Source organism: Mixophyes fleayi, chromosome 11, assembly GCF_038048845.1.
Source record: "Mixophyes fleayi isolate aMixFle1 chromosome 11, aMixFle1.hap1, whole genome shotgun sequence".
Classification (NCBI taxonomy): Eukaryota; Metazoa; Chordata; class Amphibia; order Anura; family Limnodynastidae; genus Mixophyes; species Mixophyes fleayi.
Genome location: NC_134412.1, coordinates 16,115,147 through 16,137,874, shown reverse-complemented (window position 1 = coordinate 16,137,874; position 22,728 = coordinate 16,115,147). Strand labels below are relative to the sequence as shown.

General features: G+C 41.9%; 1 protein-coding gene across 6 annotated transcripts in view; it reads right to left on the bottom strand.

Annotated features, from left to right (window-relative positions):
• ARHGEF1 (Rho guanine nucleotide exchange factor 1) overlaps positions 1-22,120 on the bottom strand; it is a 60,083-nt gene extending 37,963 nt beyond the window's left edge. For 4 of the 6 annotated variants that reach the window (XM_075191129.1, XM_075191132.1, XM_075191134.1 and 1 more), the window contains exons 1-2: positions 21,929-22,120; positions 2,090-2,152 (exon numbers count right to left, since the gene is read on the bottom strand). In XM_075191129.1, the coding sequence (XP_075047230.1) occupies positions 2,090-2,116 (27 nt within the window). In that variant the 5' untranslated portion in view covers positions 2,117-2,152; positions 21,929-22,120. Of the gene's footprint in view, positions 1-2,089; positions 2,153-9,021; positions 9,050-12,711; positions 12,819-21,928 lie in introns of those variants that run through there. The other 2 variants (XM_075191131.1, XM_075191130.1) reach the window with 2 other exon arrangements.
• Positions 22,121-22,728: the final 608 nt, after the last annotated feature.

Below are 22,728 nucleotides of genomic sequence, written 5' to 3'. Positions count from 1 at the left end.
TAATGTACTTGTAATAACCTTTATGCTGTTATCATATGGTTATGTTGTTACCTGTTTTTATTGTTTTTGCTGATCTACATGTGTTGATACACATCTTCATTTGATAAAGATATTATTTTACCCACATACAGCTCATATTTATTACCGAAACTCAGGTTAAAGCGCAGAATATTTTTTCTATAAGACATGAGTGTGTCTGTGTGTGTTAGGGAATTTAGACTGTAAGCTCCAATGGGGCATGGACTGATGTGAATGAGTTCTCTGTACAGCGCTGCGGAACTAGTGGCGCTATATAAATAACTGATGGGGAGGATATTTTGTGTGTGTTGTAGTATGGGGGGGGGGGGAAGCTGTGACCTTTCACCTTAGACACACATTATGTTCTACCATGACGTTGGCATCCAACCAAAAATAGTAAAAAGTCCATTTAATTTTAAAACCAGTACAGCAACAACTTTGGCGACCACCGTCAAGTATATATAATTATACTACATACCTCACCTCAAGATCATTAACGAGAACACAGGATTTATTTAATAATGCTAATTACCCCTTCTCTCCTTCCAAAAACAAGTAGGGTAATCCTAAACTCACCCCCCACCCCTGTGGTTTGAGAGATACTGGCAGACATCAGACCTGCCCCCGCAGTTTCTCCTGGCTGAAAGGTGAGGGGCTACGATTTAAAAGTTGCTGGGTGATAAGTCACAAAGCAGCCGATTGGACGGCTGCCGCACATTGTGCAATCCGCTGCTCTTACTTAGAAATCTCTTTACAGTGACATAAATGCGATCACAAGACGGTTGGTATGAAAGAATGTTTAGCAATAGCAAGGACACAAAAAAATACATATGTTTTATAAAAGGCATCATTTGACGGAAATAGCTGTGAGGAAACGTAATAATATAAGGTGGAGCAGCAATGGGATACATGTATCGAACCTTTTGAAAAGTAAAAGTGGAGGTGTTGCCGAAAGCAACCAATCAGATTCTATCTCTCTATCTAGTACATTCTAGAGAATGAAATCTAAAATCTGATTGGTTGCTACGGGCAAAACCTCCACTTATCCTTTTCATAAGTTTTAGTAAACCTACCCCTTGATTTGATGGGTACATTAATGCCCGGCTGGCGTTAGAAAAGCACAAGAGGGCATGGAAGCTGGACAAGTAGGGAAGCAATATTGGCTTCATATTGTCGCCATTTGTAGTTCTGAATGAATAACTAAAGATTACATTTTTTTTAAAGCTGATTTTTGCATACAGAACCAAGAACAATACAGTGTTTATAGAACTAGCTTATACGTTTTCTATCAATAACAAACAGGGCTGCATGTATTGTATAAAACTATATAGTTATATGAAGCTACATGGACTGTTTGGCGTTAATTTTCTTTACGGTTTCCTTTTGCCCTGCGATCAGTACAGTTTCCCAGATATACACCCGTCTAGATCTTATCGCGTAATGTACGACGTGCAATTTGGCATAACCATGTGGCATGCACAGTTTCCCATTAGGCAATTCTTATTCACAGACACCAAGTGCATCAGATGCAATAAACCCAGCAAAGAACAGACCTAACAAAACACGGTTGAACAGTGGTCAGCATTGCCTCCTCACCGGATGATGGTAGCCAGTTGAATTCCAACCAGGGCCCATTCGCTTGGAGTTTGTATGTTCTCCCTGTGTTTGCATATGTTTCCTCAGTGTGCTCCTGTTTCCTCCCACAGTTTAAAAACATACTGGTAGGTTAATTGGCTGCTGACTAAGCCTAGTGTATAGAGTTTAGACTAGAAGTTAGAGGCAGGATTCAATATTCTCTGTACTATGCTATCTTCTATGGTGACATTATACAAATAAATTAAACACAATGGAAAACAGCCATAAAAAGCACCGACCACATGCAATCAACAGCCACTAAACTGCGGGTTTTAAAAAGTGGAGCTGTTGCCTATAGCAACCAATCAGATTCTAGCTGTCATTTTGTAGAATGTACTAAATAAATGATAACTAGAATCTGATTGGTTGCTATAGGCAACAGCTCCACTCTTTCAAACCCGCAGTTTAGTAAATATACCCCCACAATGTTACTCACCCCATATGGCCCGTCTTCTTGATCCATCTTAATTTCCTATCAGACAGGGTGCCAGAGAGTGACCTGAAAGCAAAATAATTAAGTTACTTTAAGTTTTAAATTCCTAATTATCAAACAGATGGGGGCGCATCCATAGTGCATTTACTTCAAGTTTTGCCTACTTAAGATAATATTATTATTATTATTATTGTGGATTATTTATTATCATTGCTAATAATAATAAATAATCCATAATAATAATAATAATAATAATAATAATAATAATAATAATAATAATAATAATAATAATAATAATAATAAATAAGTTAAATACAATGCAAAAAAAAAATGCAAATTTGCACCTTGCCGAAACATGTTACACTTCTGGGGGGTGTGGGGAGACGTGGTGTGAGGGGCAATTTTAAAGTGTGCAGACAGATTTAGAGTTGGAGTTGCCCCCTTCCAACATAGTTTTGTCCAGGAGCAAATCTGCTTTTTTTGTTGCTCCAGACTGTAAATGAGGGACATGATGTATGTATTTTTTCATATCTCTGTCACTCTGCAATTGTTGCAGAACTACAAGTCCCCACATGCCCTACAGGATATGAGACTCAAGCATTGAAATCTGATTCTCTAACCTGTGTAACAACGCCAGAGATCAGAGTCTGCGTTCCTGTCAGTGTCTGGGACATCGTGGTGGATTTTAAAGAAAGAGAGACACAGAATTGTCAGTGACATCTCAGTTGTGTGACAGACAGGTAACAGAATAGAGGTGTTAATCCAGGAACCTGGCGTATGCCTCGCACCACATGCCACAAAGAGAGTCTGGGGCACATCAAGGGGTGATGAGGGAGAATCCGAGGGGACGAGGGAGAAGTGAACAACCTCTTGCAAATGTATGCCCTGCAGGCTCTGTGCAGGAGGTGGGGAGAGGAATCTCAGGTATGCAAGAGACAAAAGTCTAAACCACCCCCCCCCCACCACCCTTCAAAATACACACCCATGGCCATTCTGCAGAGGTGGCATTGACTAGGGGGGGGGGCACTAGGAACAATATCTCCCTCCCTCCTCCCCCCTCAGGCACATGCAGAGTACCAGCTGCTGTATGCTGGAGGGAGGGTATACGTGGAATGTGCATTCTAATCCCTGTCTCTGTTACATGCGGCCTGTTGCATGACCCCCTCATGCCAGGACTAACCCTTGATGTACTGGCAGTGCCTACTCCAGCTCACAGAATGATCTCTCAGCAGTAAAACAACAACTCCTAGGCTGACTAAAGATTTAAATTAGTCAGATTTATAGATGCATGGAAAAATACTGTAAATCTCAGCAGAAAAAGTAATAAACAATAAGGACCTATTAGCTACAAGCTTCTGACTGGAAGCATTTCATTACTGTGTGCTGTAATGTTCAATTGAAAAAAGAACAGTACATGTCCTCCCTGTTTCCACTTCGGAAATATTTAGTATAAAAAAAAAAAATAGGTGTGTAATGAATTCAGCACAAAATCTCCTTTTCATCTAAAAATGTATCACTAGAGTACCTAGACAACACAGACAAATAGCCAAATGCTGGCTTAGCATTACTCGGTAATAAATGCTGGAGGTTTTCCTTCTACTCAGCGAAAGGAGTTCTACAAAACATGTTTTTCCCTCAGTGTTCCGAGGGAAATAATTACTAAATATTAAACAGGGCACGCCGAGTCCTGCGTTTAAAGGGTGCCAGCAGCCTAAATGAGATGGGAGCAGCCATTTCATTCATTCAGGAGAATGCCGCTCGTGCCACAAGTGCCATGACAGAGTCACAAAATTGGTGAAGGCAGCCATTTTGTGGGCGGAACCAAATTTGAAAGCACCTCACCAAAGCTTTAGGAACAGGGGAGGGCTGGCAAAATTTTAGCTCAGGGGGAGCAAGACTGGACTCAGCAGCCTATTTTAAAGGGGAAAAAAATGCAGATGGCCCAGCCCCAGGTAGCCCACCATTAGTCCAGCTCCTGACTAGGAACCAGTGAGCCGTTAAGGCATACTTACCAACTTTAGAAAGTTGGTTTCCGGGAGCCTGCTGGGGGAGGTGGGCGTGATGGGGGGCGGGGCTCCAAAATGTGCGTCATTTTGGAGCCGCCCCCGGGACGTAATGACGCAAACGCGTCATTTGACAGCGGGGGGCAGGGTCAAACGCCACACAATTCACCAGGAATCGCGACGTTTGGGTCCTAATTCTGCCCACTTCACTAGGAAGTGGGGCACGTCCTAGTGAAGCGGGCAGATCCGGGAGATTGCCACACTCTCCCGGGAGTCCGTGAGACTCTCGCAAAATGCGGGAGTCTCCCGGATATTCCGGGAGAGTTGGCAAGTATGCGTTAAGGCAAATGGAACCCCAGGGAGAATCTGAGAAACACTGTGTATCCTATTCCTTGCGCCTCTGTGTAATATATAGGCCTTGTGGGATGCATACGTCATAGCAGAAGCACCTCATGCATGCACAGACACATCCACACCATCGTGCACACACACAAACATTTGCACACACTGTGCACTCACGCACAGACTCATTTCCTGCTAAACGTCAACCTATGGCATCTATGCAGCAGCACAGCTGCAGATAAGGCTGAAATACTCAGGTATGTGTACAGCCCCCGCCAGACTTGTATTTACAGTCCTGCTGTCTGCTCTTCTGGTGACCCCCCCCCCCCACCCCTCTCTCCGCTGGCAACCTGCCATGAGATATTCCCAAACACAGGCATGGCAACACAACATACACACACACACACACACACACAAGTATCATACTAGGAGGGGGGCAGTGAAGTGGGGGAAATTAATAAAAGCACAAGAGGCGATGCTTAACTGCACTTTTAAGTAAAGTGGTTTTTATTTTCTAGTAGGACAATAATCAGCTCTGACGATCCTTTGCCATATATGTCAATATTTTGGCAAGGCTAAGCCCTTTCACATAGGTGTATCAGCTATGCTGAAGATCTGCCATTGGCGCACAGAGGATGAACAGAGAGAAACTTGGCAGCGATATAAAGGAATGATCCGTACGTGAATACACGCATGCATACTAGGAAAACGGGCCAGACCGGTGTGCGTATAATTTTATAGTACACATGTGTGTAAGGTTGATGCAAATTAGCATTGCAATAGATACACCTGAAGCATTTAGTTTTTCACAGTTTCCCGGCAATTGTTGGGGAATCCAACAGAACATAACAGACTTCACGTGGGCTACGGTAAAACAAACATTTATTTAACTTTCATTAATATCTGACCTACTGATCAGAACTAATTACATAGACATAGCATTCTTGGTAAATTATATACTCAGCACTGAGTGTCCACTCTGCATAGGAACCAATCATTGTTATGAGAAGGTCATTTAGGTCAGATACACGCTACAGAAATGTTCTTCCGATGTGTTACCTATAGCAATTTTACCAATGGAAAAAAAAAAAAAAAAGTCCTAACCAGCATGCCGACTCGTGTGTACACACTAACACTAAGCACGTTTTGCACGATTAACCTTCAGATCTCTCATAACCATCGGCTGAAAAAAAATCGTGACTCTGTATACTCCGTAGAGATCCTGATGGTGAGTGCACACGCGCTGCAGAATTGGTACGACAACGTTCCATTTCCAAACGAGATTTTCAGTTCAGTTTAAAAATCTTAAAATCAACGATTTCATGCGCTCTGGAACGATAGTCGTTCATTGTGCCAGTGATATCGGGACTATCAGTCGTTTATAGTCTGATTGGCCAGATAATCTGCTGAAAACACTATAGTGTGTACCCAACCTTAGAGCTACAAAGCAAAGGAACCATGTACCAGGGCCTTAATAATACCAGAGAACCTTTATATCATTTGTAGAACCTTTATATTACTTGTAGAACCTTTATATTACTTGTAGAACCTTTATATTACTTGTAGAACCTTTATATCACTTGTAGAACCTTTATATTACTTGTAGAACCTTTATATTACTTGTAGAACATTTATATTACTTGTAGAACCTTTATATTACTTGCTAAAGATCTTCCAGTCTGTAGAAGGTATAATACACTGGAAATAGGGGGGAAAAAACTAGGCAATATCTACAGGTTGTTGATAAAAAAAATGGAAACATCTAGGTAAACGAGGGATACCAAGCATATTGAAAGCGAGGGCTTTTACACAGATGTGGCTCATGCGTTAAATAGGGCACATAACATCCGGGCATGGTCAGGGAACATGTAAAATAAAAAAAAATAAAAAATGCTGAACTGCCCCGGATGCCTATAATTATGTCTGGCAAGGTAGCAAGGGGAGACCTGTGACTTTGAAAGAGGGGCTATTATTAGGGCGTGTTCGGCCAGAGCTTCAGTGCCCACGACAGCTCAACTTGCTAATGTTACACAAACAACAGTGGATAAGGTAATGTCAGCTTGGACCTCCAAGGTACAATCAGCAGCAGCGAAGAGCAACATTGGTCAGAAGCAGAGATGGAACTAGTGAGCTGTGGGCCCCGGTGCAGGGAAGCGTGGAGGAGGGAACCGGGGGCCCACAGTCCCATTATCTCCATGGGCCCCGGTGCACAGCACCTGCTGCATCGATGGTAGTTCCGCCACTGGTCAGAAGCCCATACTCCTGGACAGACAAACGCAGAACAACTGACCGCTTCTCAAACTGTGATTACAAAAGAGGTCCAACGAGAACTCCACAGAGCAGAATATCTGGTTGAAGAACATAAACCTCTCATTACACCAGGCAATGCACATTATTTTTGAGCTCAGTGGTGCATGGAGCACAGGTAGATTGCAGAGCAGTGAAGGAATATGGTCATATAAATCATCCATCACTATGTTCTCAACAACTAGACAAGTACAAGCGTAGCCCTAACCTAGAGAACTCTAGAGTCCCGAGTGCTTGTTTCCAGCACAGTAAGGATCCGGGGGGGGTCTTGGAATGCTGTTAGATGCATTTTCCCAGCATGGTCCGAGTGCATTAAGCCAAGGTCATTGCCAATAGCTACTTAGTAATATTACGTGATCATCATCAGCCATTGTCTCAGCATTTCTTTGCAACAGGAGTGCTGTCATCTAGATGACAACGACCCATCCACAAAGCCCAATGGTCTGATGAGGATGCAACTAATATCATCCATAGGTCATCTCAGTCGCCAAACATTTATGGGATATCCTGGCTATTTGCACACCCCCCCCCCCCCCCCCCCCCCCCATCCCCTCTGTGCAGCCGGACGACTTCAGGGGTTAAATATATCAAGCTGCGAGTTTCCGTCGTGTTTGAAAAGTAGAATGTTCTAAATAAATGGTAACTAAAACCTGATTGGTTGCTGTAGGCACCATCTCCACTTTTCAAACCCACAGGAAACTCGCAGATCGATATATTTACCCCCAGGTATAACATCTTGGTGGAAGCCCACCCCCCCCCCCCCCCCCACACACACAAACAGATCATTAGTAGTCATCTCCCAATGCATTTGCCAACATACTCGGTGATGATCCAATACATTTTGCTTTAGCCAGACCATTCACATTGCTACACTGAACCAATTGCCCAACACAAGCTGCAATATTGCAATGTGCAGCCGATGTAAGAGTTGATGACATTTCACGTTATATTACAGTACATTGCGGGAGATCTTTATCAGCCTGCAGCTGATACAAAACAGGAAATATTAATATAATGCCCAAATACAGTATTGCAATAAAAATAATTTGTCAGGTCCTCCAATTATTGTCACAAACAAGATCTGGACGATCACAGATTATTTGTCTACTGATGGTTAATCCATATTTCTAAGATTAACTGAAACATTCCATATAGATTTCCTTGGGCAACTGTGTATTTATTGTGAAACTAGGGAACCCTGCTTGTTATTACTGAGCTCTGGGGAAAGCCAGCTGTTTGCTGTGACGCATGGTGTAAAATACAGAATGACAGGCAGACAGAAGCAAGAAACAGTCAGGTGAGAACAGGTAGTTTCAGACATGCTAACAAACAAGACACACACACACACAAACACAGCCTAACCCATAGACAAACACTGATATCCACATGTATGACCGGTTGTGCAAGACACCAATTGCATTAAAAGCCAGTGAGACCGCACGTCACACAAGTTCGCATTTTGTCTTCAATCGACCCCAATCCATGTGTAGGTAGCGTCGGAAAAACGTAAGTGCAAGAGCTATAGCAGTGTTGGCTAACCTGTGACACTCCAGGTGTTGTGAAACTACAAGTCCCAGGATACCCCTTCCAGCAATAAGCTCCTATATATTGGCAAAGCATGCTGGGACTTGTAGTTTCACAACACCTGGAGTGTTACAGGTTAGCCAACACTGTTTTATAGCGTATGGGATCACTTGAAGCAATTGGTTCCATGCCCATACCAGTTTATATGCTTTTATTAGTAAAAAAAAAAATGCTAGTAAATCCATGTATTTTGAAGCCCGTGGGTGCCTCATATTTAAAAGCGACAGATCTTCAGTAAAAATGACAATATCTGGATCTTCATTTTAAAAATATTTTTATATTTTTGTTCTATACCAACTGGGAATGAAATAACGCTAATCAATTCTGGCGCATTACTCAAAGAGAAACTGTATTCAGTTTATATTATGGGTGAGGGTTTATATTTAGTGGACTCTCTAAATGACTTGCTTAAGTCACTCTTCACACAGAAGCTAAATTAGGGGAATGTTCCTTAAAATGGAATACGCAGCGGTAACTACCTTCAAAATGGAGCAACGCCACATCCATGATCACAATTGTAAAGGGAGAGGAAAAAGTGGTTGTATTTTTGTAGAATGTGGAGTTCATTCAGTGCCATTTTGTGAACTAATAATGATCAATTAGCTAGGATCAAAAGACATCACAGGAACCCTTGCGGTAGATAAAATGTTTCCCACAAAATGGCGGCCTCCACTGCGTGGAGACAACAGGTATACTTACTGTGCATTGGTGCTTTCCATGCTGCAGGCTGGTTAAGACAAAATGAAAGCGGATCTGTCACCCACATAAGACAAAACATTTAACAGATGTCTGAACAAACAACACCTATCTAAAAATATGTTTATATTTGCAGTGTCTTATAGCTATATTGTTGCACATATTCACCTTTATATATGTCTGCATGAAGTTTGCCATCTACTGGGAGGCTATGAATATTCATGAGTAGTAAAGAGAGTGACCATTCCATGTACTGGCAGGAGCATGCTCAGTGCGCTTCAGAGAACCATCCTGTGACATCATCAAGCTGCCAGCTTGTCATACTTGGTCTCCGAATGATCACATGATCTGGAACTCCTTTCCCTTCCAACAGCTAATTTAAATATTGCCTAGGGCATTAACAACAGAGGGGGAGGGGACCAGTTTTAAAGTGCAATTTTTTTTTTTACAATAATGTTATGTGTATCAATAACTTTACGCTGCATTCAGACTTTTACTCAGGCTGCACTATTAATAATGTAACATTTTTCAAAACTGCAAGACAGATACACTTTAGATATTCAAAAGCACAGATACCCATGTAGCCAAATGATCACTAAACACTGTATAACTTTACAATTTTCTTGCATTAAAAAAGTGCAGACTATATAACTAAGTGGCTGAATATAGGATAGTCACATAACATGTTACATATATTACTTTGTATTCTTTTCTGTTTTACTATGCTGTAGTAGATCATTATATATTGTAACTGTCCTGGTGGTAGATGGTAACATTTTGGAAACAGATTAACAGCATGCAAATTATTAGTACAACAGAGGAACTGTGCGGTACAGGTATATTAATCTGCAAGAAAGGATTATTAACCCTTTCAGAGAAAACGAAACCTGACGTTCCTAAGAAATTAAGAATGCAGTTTTGGAGGAGAGAATGAAAGATTGGTCATGTAAGCTCACATTGAGCTAAATGCTTCCCGGGCTGCTTCACGCTGTTCTGCTGACATCATAGTATTGTAATTGTACAAGGAGGTAGTTTCACTATTGGTCAGAGCAATAGAAAGACTTAGAACCCCCCCCAGAGATTAACTGTCTTGACCATAGCTTGTGCAGCCTGGAAATTAATCACTGTTGGTAGCAGATACTGGACTAGCAGTATATACAGTGTACTGTAATAAGAGAAAATTATGATTATATATATATATATATATATATATATATATATATATATATATATATATATATATATATATATACATACATACATACATATACACACAAACACACACACACACACACACACAAATACTTGCCAACTTTTCCTCGTTGGCTTCAGGGAAATCCTAGGGGAGGTGGGCATGCAGAGGCGGGGCTTGACGAAGCACATCAGATGAGGAATAAGATGGCGCAATATTTGTGTCATTAAGCCTTTGTCTCCCGCCACTTATCTATGGCAGGGATGAGAACTGTGAGGTTGCCTTGGTCTCCCAGAAATGCGGAAGTCTCCCGGACATTCCGGGAGAGTAGGCAACAATGCGTTAAAGAAAAGAAGCTAATGACTCTCTAGAGACTGGAGTGTCTTTTACATTTCTGTCTCCATTACTGAAGTCATGTTGTCTTACCTGTCAGTCTTTGATTGAATTGGTCTCCATGAAAATGGCCACCTCCATAGGCATCAATTCATGGACATAGGACACAATTTCTGAACTGTGTCATCATGCCACAGATGGCGAAGCCAACCACATCTTGTACTGGTTCAGCATCAGGGAGAATGCCAGACTCTTCAGGGAGTGAGGGAGATCACCCCTATTTCAGGGAGTCTCCCTGACATTCAGGGAGAGTTGGCAAGTATGATATACACACACACACACACACACACACACACACACACACACACACACACACACACACACACTGTAGGAGGCGATGTAGAGCACATGGATCAGTGTGTAAACCATTGGCAAATTAGTTAACCTTGCAGTGCTAGGTCCTGGGTTAGATCCTTAGGTTATAGGACGTTATCCAGAGCAAGATTATCCAATGGGCAACCTGTGTTTCATTTTTGTGTGTGTTTAGTGACAAACAGAGGGAAAGAGGCCCCAAAACAACCTCTTGCCTAGGACCCCTTGGGGTGTCAATCAGGCTCTGATATCTTCATGGTATTAGGATGCTCACCCCGTGTCTGTGTGGGTTTCCGCCGGTTGCCCACATTACACAGATATTGGCCCATTTGCGAGCATACAGAAGCGCAGTTAGATTGCAAGCTCCACCGATGCGGGGGACAATCATAATATCCTATGATCGTGCAGCACTGAGGAACAGGATGGCACTATCCTACTATTATACAATTCTATCCCTAATGCAGAGAGATTTATACAGAAATAGGTAACTTTATAAAACACAGCAGAGCAATGTGCATAGAGAAAGAGACACAATAAGCAATATATTGTATTGCAACGCAGGCACTGGAAAGATGATTCAGACAGACCCCTTTCATAGAAACACAAAGCCGCAGCCACAAACACAGAAGGGCCAGTGTGACAGACACAGGTACCCACACACAGAGGGACAGTGACTCACAGGGAGTTGCACACACTTCTACATATATTATTACAGTGTTTTGCCCCCCCTCCCCCCCCTCCTGTCCTGACCCTCACCATGAATACACCGTCTGTAAGAGCACAAAACCCTCTCAGTGACTCGAGAGGAAAGGGAAAAGGGTAATTTAAGATGCCCAAACTTGCCATTCCACCCAGCGGCTGGTGGGAATAGGAACACCCAGCTCACAAAACAGACAGACATTCTCCAAGCCTAATACGCTGCCCTCTGCTCCACAGACCGGCCACTGTTAGGAGGTGATCGCATCGACTGGAGGCAGACCAACATCTGAGTGCATTATCGCCCAGACATAGACACAGTTACCTCTCTACATGAGCTTCACCAGAAGCTGCCCTCTCCCCGCTGACACACTCGCTGCTACAGCATGCCATTGTCCTGACACCGGCACAGCTAAGCCGGACATCTGATCCGAGCAGAGCCCCCTCGTTTCATCAGCAAGAGACAAAAGTACAAAAGTACAGCTGTAATTGACAAAAGGTCAATTACAGCTGTAAAATATAGGGGCTGAAACTGGACGCAGCATCCAAATAGACCACGTCAAAAAGTATAAACCTCAGGACACAAATGTGACACGACTGATCTACGGTGTGAACATCATCTCGTACTAAACATCCTACATGGCAAAATGTTACCTCTGTGCATGCAATACTATCGGAGGTAACGAACCATCTTCAATGAACATTGCATCTAGTTGTGTCAACAGGTTAAAGAAGTGCTCAAAAAAAACCTTGCTGGGATTTGCAGTTCTGCAAATCCCAGCAAGGTTTGGCTCGAATGGTGTCAGAGCCAAAATGGCTTTAATGGTCTCACAATATTCTAATGCCAGTTCACCGCGACTGGTTAGGGGGTAAGTATTTGTGACTTCTATTGAGAAGCCCATGAACGTGACCCCCGAGGTAGTAAATGATACGTTGCCGGGATAAACATTAAACCTTAGTACAGCCAGAGGGATCTCCAGACTTCTCACGGCCAAAGTGTCATTTTCTAGTGCTGTGTTCAATGAAATATCAAACAAGAAAGTAAAGTTGACAATACAGTGATATGTACATATGAAATCTCACTCACCCATAATACTTACTAGTCATCCATGCATTCAGAAGAAAGCTGAATATTCTTGCGCCTACGCTGGTACCACATGACAACAGAAAATACCGTATAACAGAGTGGTATAACCTGGGTGTTTCATCTACATTGACCCACTTCAGCAGGCTGTGCAGATAAACTGTGACACAGGCGAGGATTGAGAAAACAAAAGTGTCTTATCTGCCTGCATTACTTGCTACCACTTCCCTCATCTCTCGCACACTCTTCCGGAGACAGAATATCTTCTTCAACACTTCAAACAAGCCTAACATGGCAGCAGAGCAGAGACATGCCAAACACGTGGCCTACACAACCAAATGAAACTCCTGTCCCCTCTTACAATCACAAATTTTAGGCATCAGCAGGAAGACACAAAAGTAGGACAAATTGTCCCCTCGGCAACAAGGAGAATCTTAATCATAAACATCGTTTTTGCCTTTGGTATGTTTCTTCAGACTGCTATTAATAATTTATAATACTGCAGAGCTTCCACAGTGCCATGTGACTACCATAACAACCACAGTCACATGACACAAGATGTAGTGGGACTCAAAGGCTTTGGAAAGCCCCTCTGAGCACTGTCTTCGCTGTAAAGTCCACCACCCCTCCTTCTCCCCCTGTGTAATCACATAACATAAGGAGAGTCTGTGTGTTAGCAACAGCCATACTTGTCTTCTCTCCAGAGAGACTTTGAAAAGGAGATAATGATTTGTAGGAGAATAGCTAAACATGAGTAGCAGATGCATGCTTAAAAAGGTACTTAAATTTGCTATTTGTAGGGGGGGTGAGGGACTATTAATGTGGGATTGCCAGTTAAAGACCATGTACCTAATACATGTACCAAGATAATACCATGTACCATAATATTGTGGTACATAACCAGACTACTATGGAATTACATGGTAATTTGATCATTTGTCACGGCAAACTTGTGCATTTTTCATGATTATCATGATACTTTTCCCCAAGTCTTAAGGGACATCTCTGGTTACTAACGAATGGTTAGTTTCTCATCAACATTAATACAGCTCACAAAATGGTTGCTTCCATAGTAACCAATATTTTAAAATAGCTTTCAAGGACACTATGCTGTTAAGCAGGTGCAGTTACATATGATACAATTTTGACGGACATTGTTGCAACAAAATTCCTGTCATGTTTAAGGAAATGCAATAATAGTGTAGTATTTTCCTTTAAATACTCCACTTATAACAGGGATAGTTGAGTAGCTAGTAAGAATAGCATTTAGAAGGCAAATCAAGTCTGCAAAACAGGGACAAGTCTTTAAAACCAGGACTGTTGTCAATTATACCCTTTCCAAAGAGCGCAGGTTAGTTGAACTAGAAATATTTCCAGTTGCTTTTAACATGCTAAAAAAGGTAAAATAATGAAGCCCACATTAACAGGAATTGATATGTAAGAATAACCCAAGTCTATTTTAACGTTCGTTCAGTCATTTCATGCTTCTTACTATTAATAGTTAGTTTTTAAAACACCTACCACAATCTCCTTTAGTCAAATGTAATTCTACATTATAAGCCAGACTTACAATTCCTTTCCTGATTTCAAGTTTTGTTTTTGACAGAAGTTATATATAAAGTTTGCACATGAACGGAATGTGTTTCTGGAGTGTTGCTACCACAGGCATGATATACTTCCGACATGCCATTATTTACTGCAAAGGAAAAACTTAAACATACTAGGGGGGCCCAACACAGGGAATAAAACTAGCATAATATTTATCAGGAAAATGCCAGGAAACAAAGCCCTTTCACAATATCAGGAGGTGGTCAAGGACAAACAGCTACTTTGGACTGAAAAGAACATTTTTTTTCTAAACACTTACATGCACAGTGGTTGCCCATACTGCAAACACAGGCATTACTTCACATTTATCAAGTGTAATCTGACTTGAATTCAAACTATGGCTGTAGTGCTGAAATATTCCTTTTTTTACCTCTTCCAAAATACATTGGAATATTCCTTAGTAAATAAGTTAGTGGCAATATGGTTATTAAATTAGATAAATGTGCCCATCTCCAACATAGAGTGGGGGCAGCCATTTTGTGGGACGGGCCAATATCCGTGAGAATACAGCGAATCTATTCACTAAGACAGGTCTGGCCAATCTGCGGCTCTCCAGGCGCCATGACAACTACAAGTCCCAGCATGCTCTGCCAACTATCGGCTGGCTATCTACTGGCAAAGCATGCTGGGGCTTGTAGTTTCACAACAACTGGAGAGCCACAGGTTGGCCAGGCCAGAACTAAGACTTGAGGCACCGAGTTTGTCATTTCACATTTACTCTGTTATCTTTAGAGCCCATGAGGTGATATGACATTACCACCTAACCAAGTGCCTCGTGCCTCACGAGATCCCGGTCAATCAATAGGGCTTATCCTCAAGAACATGGCAGGTAGTTTGTGAGCCTCATAACTTTGTATTACGAGCACTATGGGTTGGTGACCGGAGCAGCTTAAACAGACAAACACATAGAACGTAGTATTGTAAAACAACTATATTAGAGAACAGATGTGTTACACAGCAGAGAACACCTCGCACCAAAATATCTCTGTCAGATACAATAAGTCAGTCGCTGACCTTCAGCACAGAGTCAAATGTCAGACTAAAGTGCATGCATAGAATGATTGACAAAGACAGTCTATTTGGTTATATGGGAAGCGCATGACATATGCACAACAACAAAAAGCTAACCAGCCATTGTTGTAGTATAGTGATGGTCATTTCCTTATGAAACAATACCTCTCTAATCCTCTCTAAATAAAGGCAGAGGATCAACACGATAAACAACCAAATTGCCATGAAATTCCACTGCAATTTACTTGTTTACCAAGGTATTTTTTTTTTTTCGTATGGGTGACGCCAACTATCGACCTGACAGAAACATTAATTCTTCTTGTTTTGTGTGTGGAAAAAATAAATAAATAACACATTCTGAATGGAGCTCAGCAATTTTGCAGGGTTTATAGTCACAATATTTTCAGAACAGGCTTCAGTTTTTTGCACACAAGTTGAAAACTCCCATTACCTGCAGCCAAGAGTTAGCAGGGAAGTTCCTGTGTGGGTGGGGGGGGACGACGACAACAATATACAGTATGTGATACTCACTCAAAGCACACTCACAGAATACAGAAAGTGGAGACAGGGTGCCACAGTGGTTAGCATTGCTGCCTCACAGGTTTAGGTCATGGGTTCCATTCCGACCAGGACCTGTTCTGTAAAGTTATGTGACCTGTTGTTGAGACAGGTTAGCTAGGGTGTGAGTAAGTGGTTTTGTACTGGCTTGCATACAAACAATATGACATCTCTGGCCAAGGTATGGAAACCTTTACAAACATATAGATTATATACAAGTGTGTGTGTGTGTGTGTGTGTGTGTGTGTGTGTGTGTGTGTGTGTGTGTGTGTGTGTGTGTGTGTGTATACTACAGCACTAAGACATAACTCATTTCAAAAAGGACAGTACAGAAAAAAAAACATAATTTTCTAATACTTCTAAAGTCTGAAGTCTCAAACATGTTTTCACGTGTCTTATAAACCTGAGGTTAGATGACTAGTGGAGATGGCTTAACATGGAACAAGCTGTCACATAAGAGACACAGACATTTATTTTTCCCCAAGTCTATAATTTTCGGAGCCTCCCTGTAAGTGCAGATTAACTGCACTGTGATCCGAACAGTCACTTATCCTGAATTCTACTGCAATAATCGCCAACAAGGAGTCATAAAAATGAAGTAATCCATTTGATTCTAAATATAAATTCCCAATCCAACCGGCTGGAAAAGGAACAAACTCTGCAACCTTGATTGCAAGTGGCTGCAAAGCCAAAATTCTGATTTCTGTATCGCTTATGGAGGGTATGCCACATGAACAAAGACCCACAGTTTTCAATGCCAAAACGCACAGCAGCTTGCCTAACTTTTATTTAACTTATGTCTTTAAACATTATCTTCACCCAAAACAGAATTTTCAGATTTGGATATGAAATGAAAAACTCAAATCCAAAATATTGTTTACCTGGCTTCGGGTGTTTCAGTGGACATGGTGGTTCTTCCAATGTTTGCTGCAACGCAATGATGCCCACCTCACATCTGTCATCAGACAGCATTCTGTCTGTATAGAAAACCCACCTCAGCGGAAACGGAGAAATAATCACAAGACCACAGCAGACATCGAGAGAGCCACTGGAACGGGTTGAATACTGGACTCCAGGTAAGTAATATTTGGGATCTATGTTAGAATTATGAAATTCTATCCAAAATTGTTTTAGGTAGAATTAGCATTTAAAGATTTATAGTGTCCCAGCACTTGTGGTATCACCCTGGTGAATTGAAAGATGTTACTACAGGTAGCAGGTATTTTTTCCAGTAGTAATTTACTAGTGGCAGAGAAGGCAGCACGGTGGCTTAGTGGTTAGCACTTCTGCTTCACAGCACTGGGGTCATGAGTTTGATTCTCGACCATGGCCTTATCTGTGTGGAGTTTGTATATTCTCCTCGTGTTTGCGCCGGTGTCCTCTGGGTGCTCTGGTTTCTTCCCACAATCCAAAAACATACTGGTAGGTTCATTGGCTGCTATAAAAATTGACCCTAGTCTGTATGTGTGGGAAATTAGAGCTCTATTAAGCTCTATTGGGGAAGGGACTGATGTGAGCTCTCTGTACAACGCTGTGGAATTAGTGGCGCTATATAAATAAATAAGATGATGAAGATCTGAGCCAACAGACTCAGACTTTTCTCCAACACTGAGGCTTTCAAACAAATAATCTTCACAATCACATTGTGGGTATAAATTCACTGTGGCTTGTAGAACCACCCATAGTGCTTTGCTGTGGGCTTGAAAGAATCATCAACATCATCCTCATTTATTTATATAGCGCCAGCAAATCCCATAGAGCTTTACAATTGGGGACAAAACACAGAAAAACAATACTGGGTAATAAAGATAAAGAGTAAGATCAACAATTGCGGTAGAGAGTTCAAACGCCAGGTGAACGCTGATCACCACATGACGCAATTGTGACCTGTTCAGTTTTATAAACCAATACTTTAAGTATTGACATCGTGGCTCTAAGTTATTTATTAATCGCTATTGTGTGGTCCACACATACTGCCATCAACTAAGTAGTTCCAATGACCAAATTGAGTCTAGAATGATTTTAATTATATTATTGATACTAATTTACATTGTTCCAAATACATACATGGTAATAGTGTTTATAATATTGGTCACTTCTCAACACAGAAAAAAATACTACCCATATGGAAACATACCAACAACTACTGCGTACGTCATTCGATAGTTATTTTCTTGCGTATCGCATAGATTCCCAAATGTGTGCCATCCAACCAGCTGTTTGGTCAGACATCTGTTACATTACAGCTATGATGCCAGAGAGGAGGAATCTACAAACATACAGTCTGTGTGTCCATGCTATAAACAGATTATTGGATACATAGAAGGCACTCCAAATAGTTCAATGTAAAACTCTTTGGAGAATTCAGATCCAAAATTTACATTGGGGGCATATGGACCAGTAAAAAAACAAACTAGCTACACACTCATCGGGTCTTATTGCATTTCAGTGCAATATTTGCAGGAAACCCCTGCAACAAATCAGCAATTAGCATTTATCTGCATAATGCAAATTAGACAATGAAAGCAAGAGTCTGATTAGTTGTTAAGCTATGGTGCACATCACTCCTCTAAATGCAACTGGCCCTATTATCTTTCCAACACTGGTACCTGTAATGTTTGTCCTGAAGCATTTATCGCCTGTTAAGTGTCTGGGGGTATTTGGCAGTTACACCTGATCTTAAAGGCAGCTTAATCTTCTCTTACCAGCAACACCTCATTGTTTTGTGCTCAAAGATTATGAACCAGCTGCTAAGTTTGTGGTTCACTGAAGTTACAAAGAATCTATATATCTGTAGGTACAAAAATAATAAGGATACATTCCAGAAAGTTTTCAATTACTGGGAGATGAAAAAGTATCCAGAGATAACTGCGGTATTGTTCCAAGCAGCTAAAATCCAGTGACTCAACCTTGTCCTCTGATGGGTCAGGTATACAACGCAAAGTAATGAATTGAGGGAACGATTGTAAACCATATTTTAGCTAGTAAGTGTTCTATTGCTAGGTTGATGATTCCTTTATCCAAAATACTGCCAGACAGACACAGCTTCGGCTTAAAGCTTGCGAAACGTGTTTAACACACATCAACAAAGCAGAGGAAACAGACCGACACACACACTTTCTTTCAAGTGTTCACTTAACGCCATGGTGGGTGTACGAACCCCAAGACATTTAAGGGCAGATTCAATTCCCCGCAATCTTTAGAACAATGCGGCCCGCGCATTATTACCGTTATTACGGTCATTTTAACGTGGAATTTTGTCGCGGGTCGCAGAGCTGCGCGCAAAAATCAGCGTTGAAATTACCGCAGTAACGGTAATAATGAGCAGTTATTACTGTAGTAACCGTAAAAGTGTGCGACCCACGTTGTTCTTCAGAATCTGTCCCTTTGAATGGTCTCCAACATCCCCAATAGCTTGTTTGGTTTCCAGCAGTGGAACTTTGTCCTTCACTGGGCCAAAGTTCGTACAACCCGTAGAGCCGGAATCATCCCCGGTTGGCCCACTTACGGCATTCCAGCACAGCCGAACGTAGACGAGAATGTTCAGCTGTGTGAACACGTTAGACTCGTCCTCTTAGGTCACAATATGATCATGCATAGTCTCAAAAATTTCAGAGGCCACAGGGCCCTCTGGATGCAAATGGAATGTTTGACACCATTTCAGTAATGAGGGGCACATAAGGGGACCCTGAAGATATTTAGCCCATAACTTTTATTGCATTTTCCATTTACACCATATTGCCCTGCAGACTTACATATGGGGCCTGATTTAGAGTTACGAGAAATCCATATAAAAGATGCTATTTTGCACCTGGGAAAAACCATGTTTCATTGAGGGGCGGAGTTAGGGGTGTCCACCAGGCAAAAAAAAAAAAAAATCCCACAAAACTACATTTGCACCCCTTCTATTGCAACATAGTGTATCCATGCACCTTTTAGCTAAGTGAGTGGCCCTAGAGCCACATGCGGCCCTCTGAGCCTTCGCCTGCGGTCTATTGCTCCTCCCTAGTCTATTACCAGAGTTGTTGATCATAGCGTGTAACACTTGTTTAAAATATTGATACAGATAGGTGTTTCTTTCTGCCATTATATGTATTGTCTGAGCTTATTACTAGGATTAAGACTCTTGTGGCCCTTTTAATGGCTAGAGGGCCGCCCCCACGCGGCCCCTGAGGAGCATCAGATTGCCTATCACCTCTTAATGAGACCCAGAGTTACCAGCTGCCTGTGGTAGACCTATCCAACCAGTTTTGTTTTATTTTTGCAAGCCATGTAAAAGATAATATAAACATATCTTGTCAAACAACATAACATTACTTACTTTCTGAGACATTGTAAAAATATAACAGTGGCATAATTATAAAAACATACAAGAAACAAAACACAACATCCAGTGCAGAAAACTAAACAAAATACTTTGCAAAAATATGCCGACAGTTTTGTGCTGGCAAGTACTATGCATTTAACTATAAAGAATGCACAGAACACGATAAATGTTGCAATATCTATATTAAATAAAGATGTACTGTATGTATGTTCACAAAACGGTTCACTGTAATTTATCGCAAGGTAAATAGAATTTGATAGTAAGCTCTTCGTACAAACAATGTATAAAGGTCACTGGTTTGCCCTACTGACAAATCGTACCAATTTAAATAACAGCTTGACTTGGTATCAATGCTTTTTTAGGTAGAAGGAGACAATTTGGTCACAGTTATATCCAAGGGTTACAGTAGATACCCTAAACTGTATTGTAAACCTGCTGGGTCAACTCTCCACTCCAGAGGTACAACAGAGATTTGGGATGCACAAAAACTGCAAGTGACCAGGGATAAGGGACAGAGGTTATACAATATACAAAAACGCTGGAGTGTGCGGAGACAGTAATGGGGAGCGGGTTTAAAGAAACAATAGTGATTAGTGGGTGAGAAAGTTACTCTGAGCAGTTCCTATGAATAAGATGTAAACATTTTTGGGATTACTGGGGTCACAGGTGCAAGAGCAGATACCACACCATGATAAAAGCAAAGGAGCTTTTTCTGAACGCAAAAGTGACAGCGGGGCAAGTTGCATGGACATAGCTGTGACAGGGGTAAGTTGTGTGGACTGTAGCTAGTAATACTAAGGGGGGCATGGTCTAGGATATGTATAGCTGGCAGTAGTCACAATATATAAGAGGGGGCATTGTGGGGGTATATCTGAGGGAAGTAAGATAGGGGAAACAGAACATGATGAGGAGGAAATGGTTTTCTGCCCAGAGGTAGGTGCTAGTGATAATTAGTGAGGGGAGAGGTAGGTGCTAGTGATATATAGTTAGCGAGGAAGTGTCAGCTGAGTACACAAGACAAAAGTTGGGCAGGGGCTGATGTGATCGAGTTCTCTGTACAGCGCTGCGGAATTAGTGGCACTATATAAATAGATGATGATGATGATGATGGTAGGGACTGTGACATGAAGCAAGGGGCACTGACAGCTGTAGGTGGGGTGGGAGAGATATGAGGTATGCAATGATAGATAATACATACCCAAGTGTGACTATAACTGCAGTAATGGTGCAAGTAAAGAAGGAGGTACCAGTTAATGACTAAACAAATACAACACTGTGTCAGCAAGAAACATTGAAAAGTTTCAATGACAGGGGGGTAACTGGGGATAGACAGAGAGGTAAATGCATAATCGGGATGTACAGGAGGAATGCCACAGCTGTATTTAGGAGGTAACAAAGGCAATAACAAGGAAAGGGTATTTGCACTGACAAGTCAGAGAGTAGATAATGGACACAGAAGAGCAGTTTCCCGAAACTGGAGTAGCAGCCACCCTCTTACCAGGAAAAGTGAGCAGTCATTTTCAGAGTAGGGACACACCAACACAAAGACAGACAGTGCACACACACCTATATAGTATACTTCCTAGTAGGAAAGTTAACAGCCACCCCTGACTCAAGAGTCTCCCATGCCTCAGTAACAACAACAAAAAAAAAGGTGAGATGAGCTGCAGGGTAGTGTCTGCAGGGAAGGGAGACACAATACAGCAATACAGCATGGGTCACCTCTTACCTCCACCCTGCACACAGGGCTCCCGGCTGCTCACACAGATCCTCTGCGCATTGGGGAGGTTGGGTGGGGGGTGATCAGTCTGGGGGGATCATGTGGGTGTCTGACTGGGGTGAGAAAGTCCCAGCACACAGCTCCAGTTGTCATCAAAGTAGACTGCAGAGCGGAGAAGGGGAGGGGGAGGCAGGAAGGACTGTGTGTGTCAGAGGAGGGACTGGCACAGGGGGAGGGGAACCACCAAGAAAGAGACTATGGGAGGGGTTGGGTAGAGAGATACAGGGAGGTGGGGGATGGAGAACCAGCTAGACAGAGAGACGCAATTGGGAGGGAGCACTAATGAGGGAATGGTTTGTATATCTTGGTTTCACAAGCTGCGTTTCCTAGTGTGCGAGGGGAGATTACGCAGGGAAACAGAATATGTTATCATGTATCAATACTTCCCTGCGGTGTGATACACAGATGCAGCTTCAGACACTTGGCTTGATACATATAAATACAAACTTCAATTGTTTTTATTATTGGTTTCTCATGTGAAACTACTGTAAGTAGTTCCCCAGCAGCGTTAGGAAGGTTCCAGTTACGCCGCATGTCAGACGCACTTGCATTTGATATGCGGTACTAACCAGCGCTTGCGGCTGGAGGGGTTAATAGAAGACGCTGCGCTGTTCAATGCATTAACTTCTAATGAATGGAAGTAAGTAACTAGGGCAGCCATCGTTCCTAAAGTCAAGTGTGTATAACGTCATTGACACCAATGTGTTCCATTTCTATATGTGTTTACATGCTTTTACTAGCGTTAGATA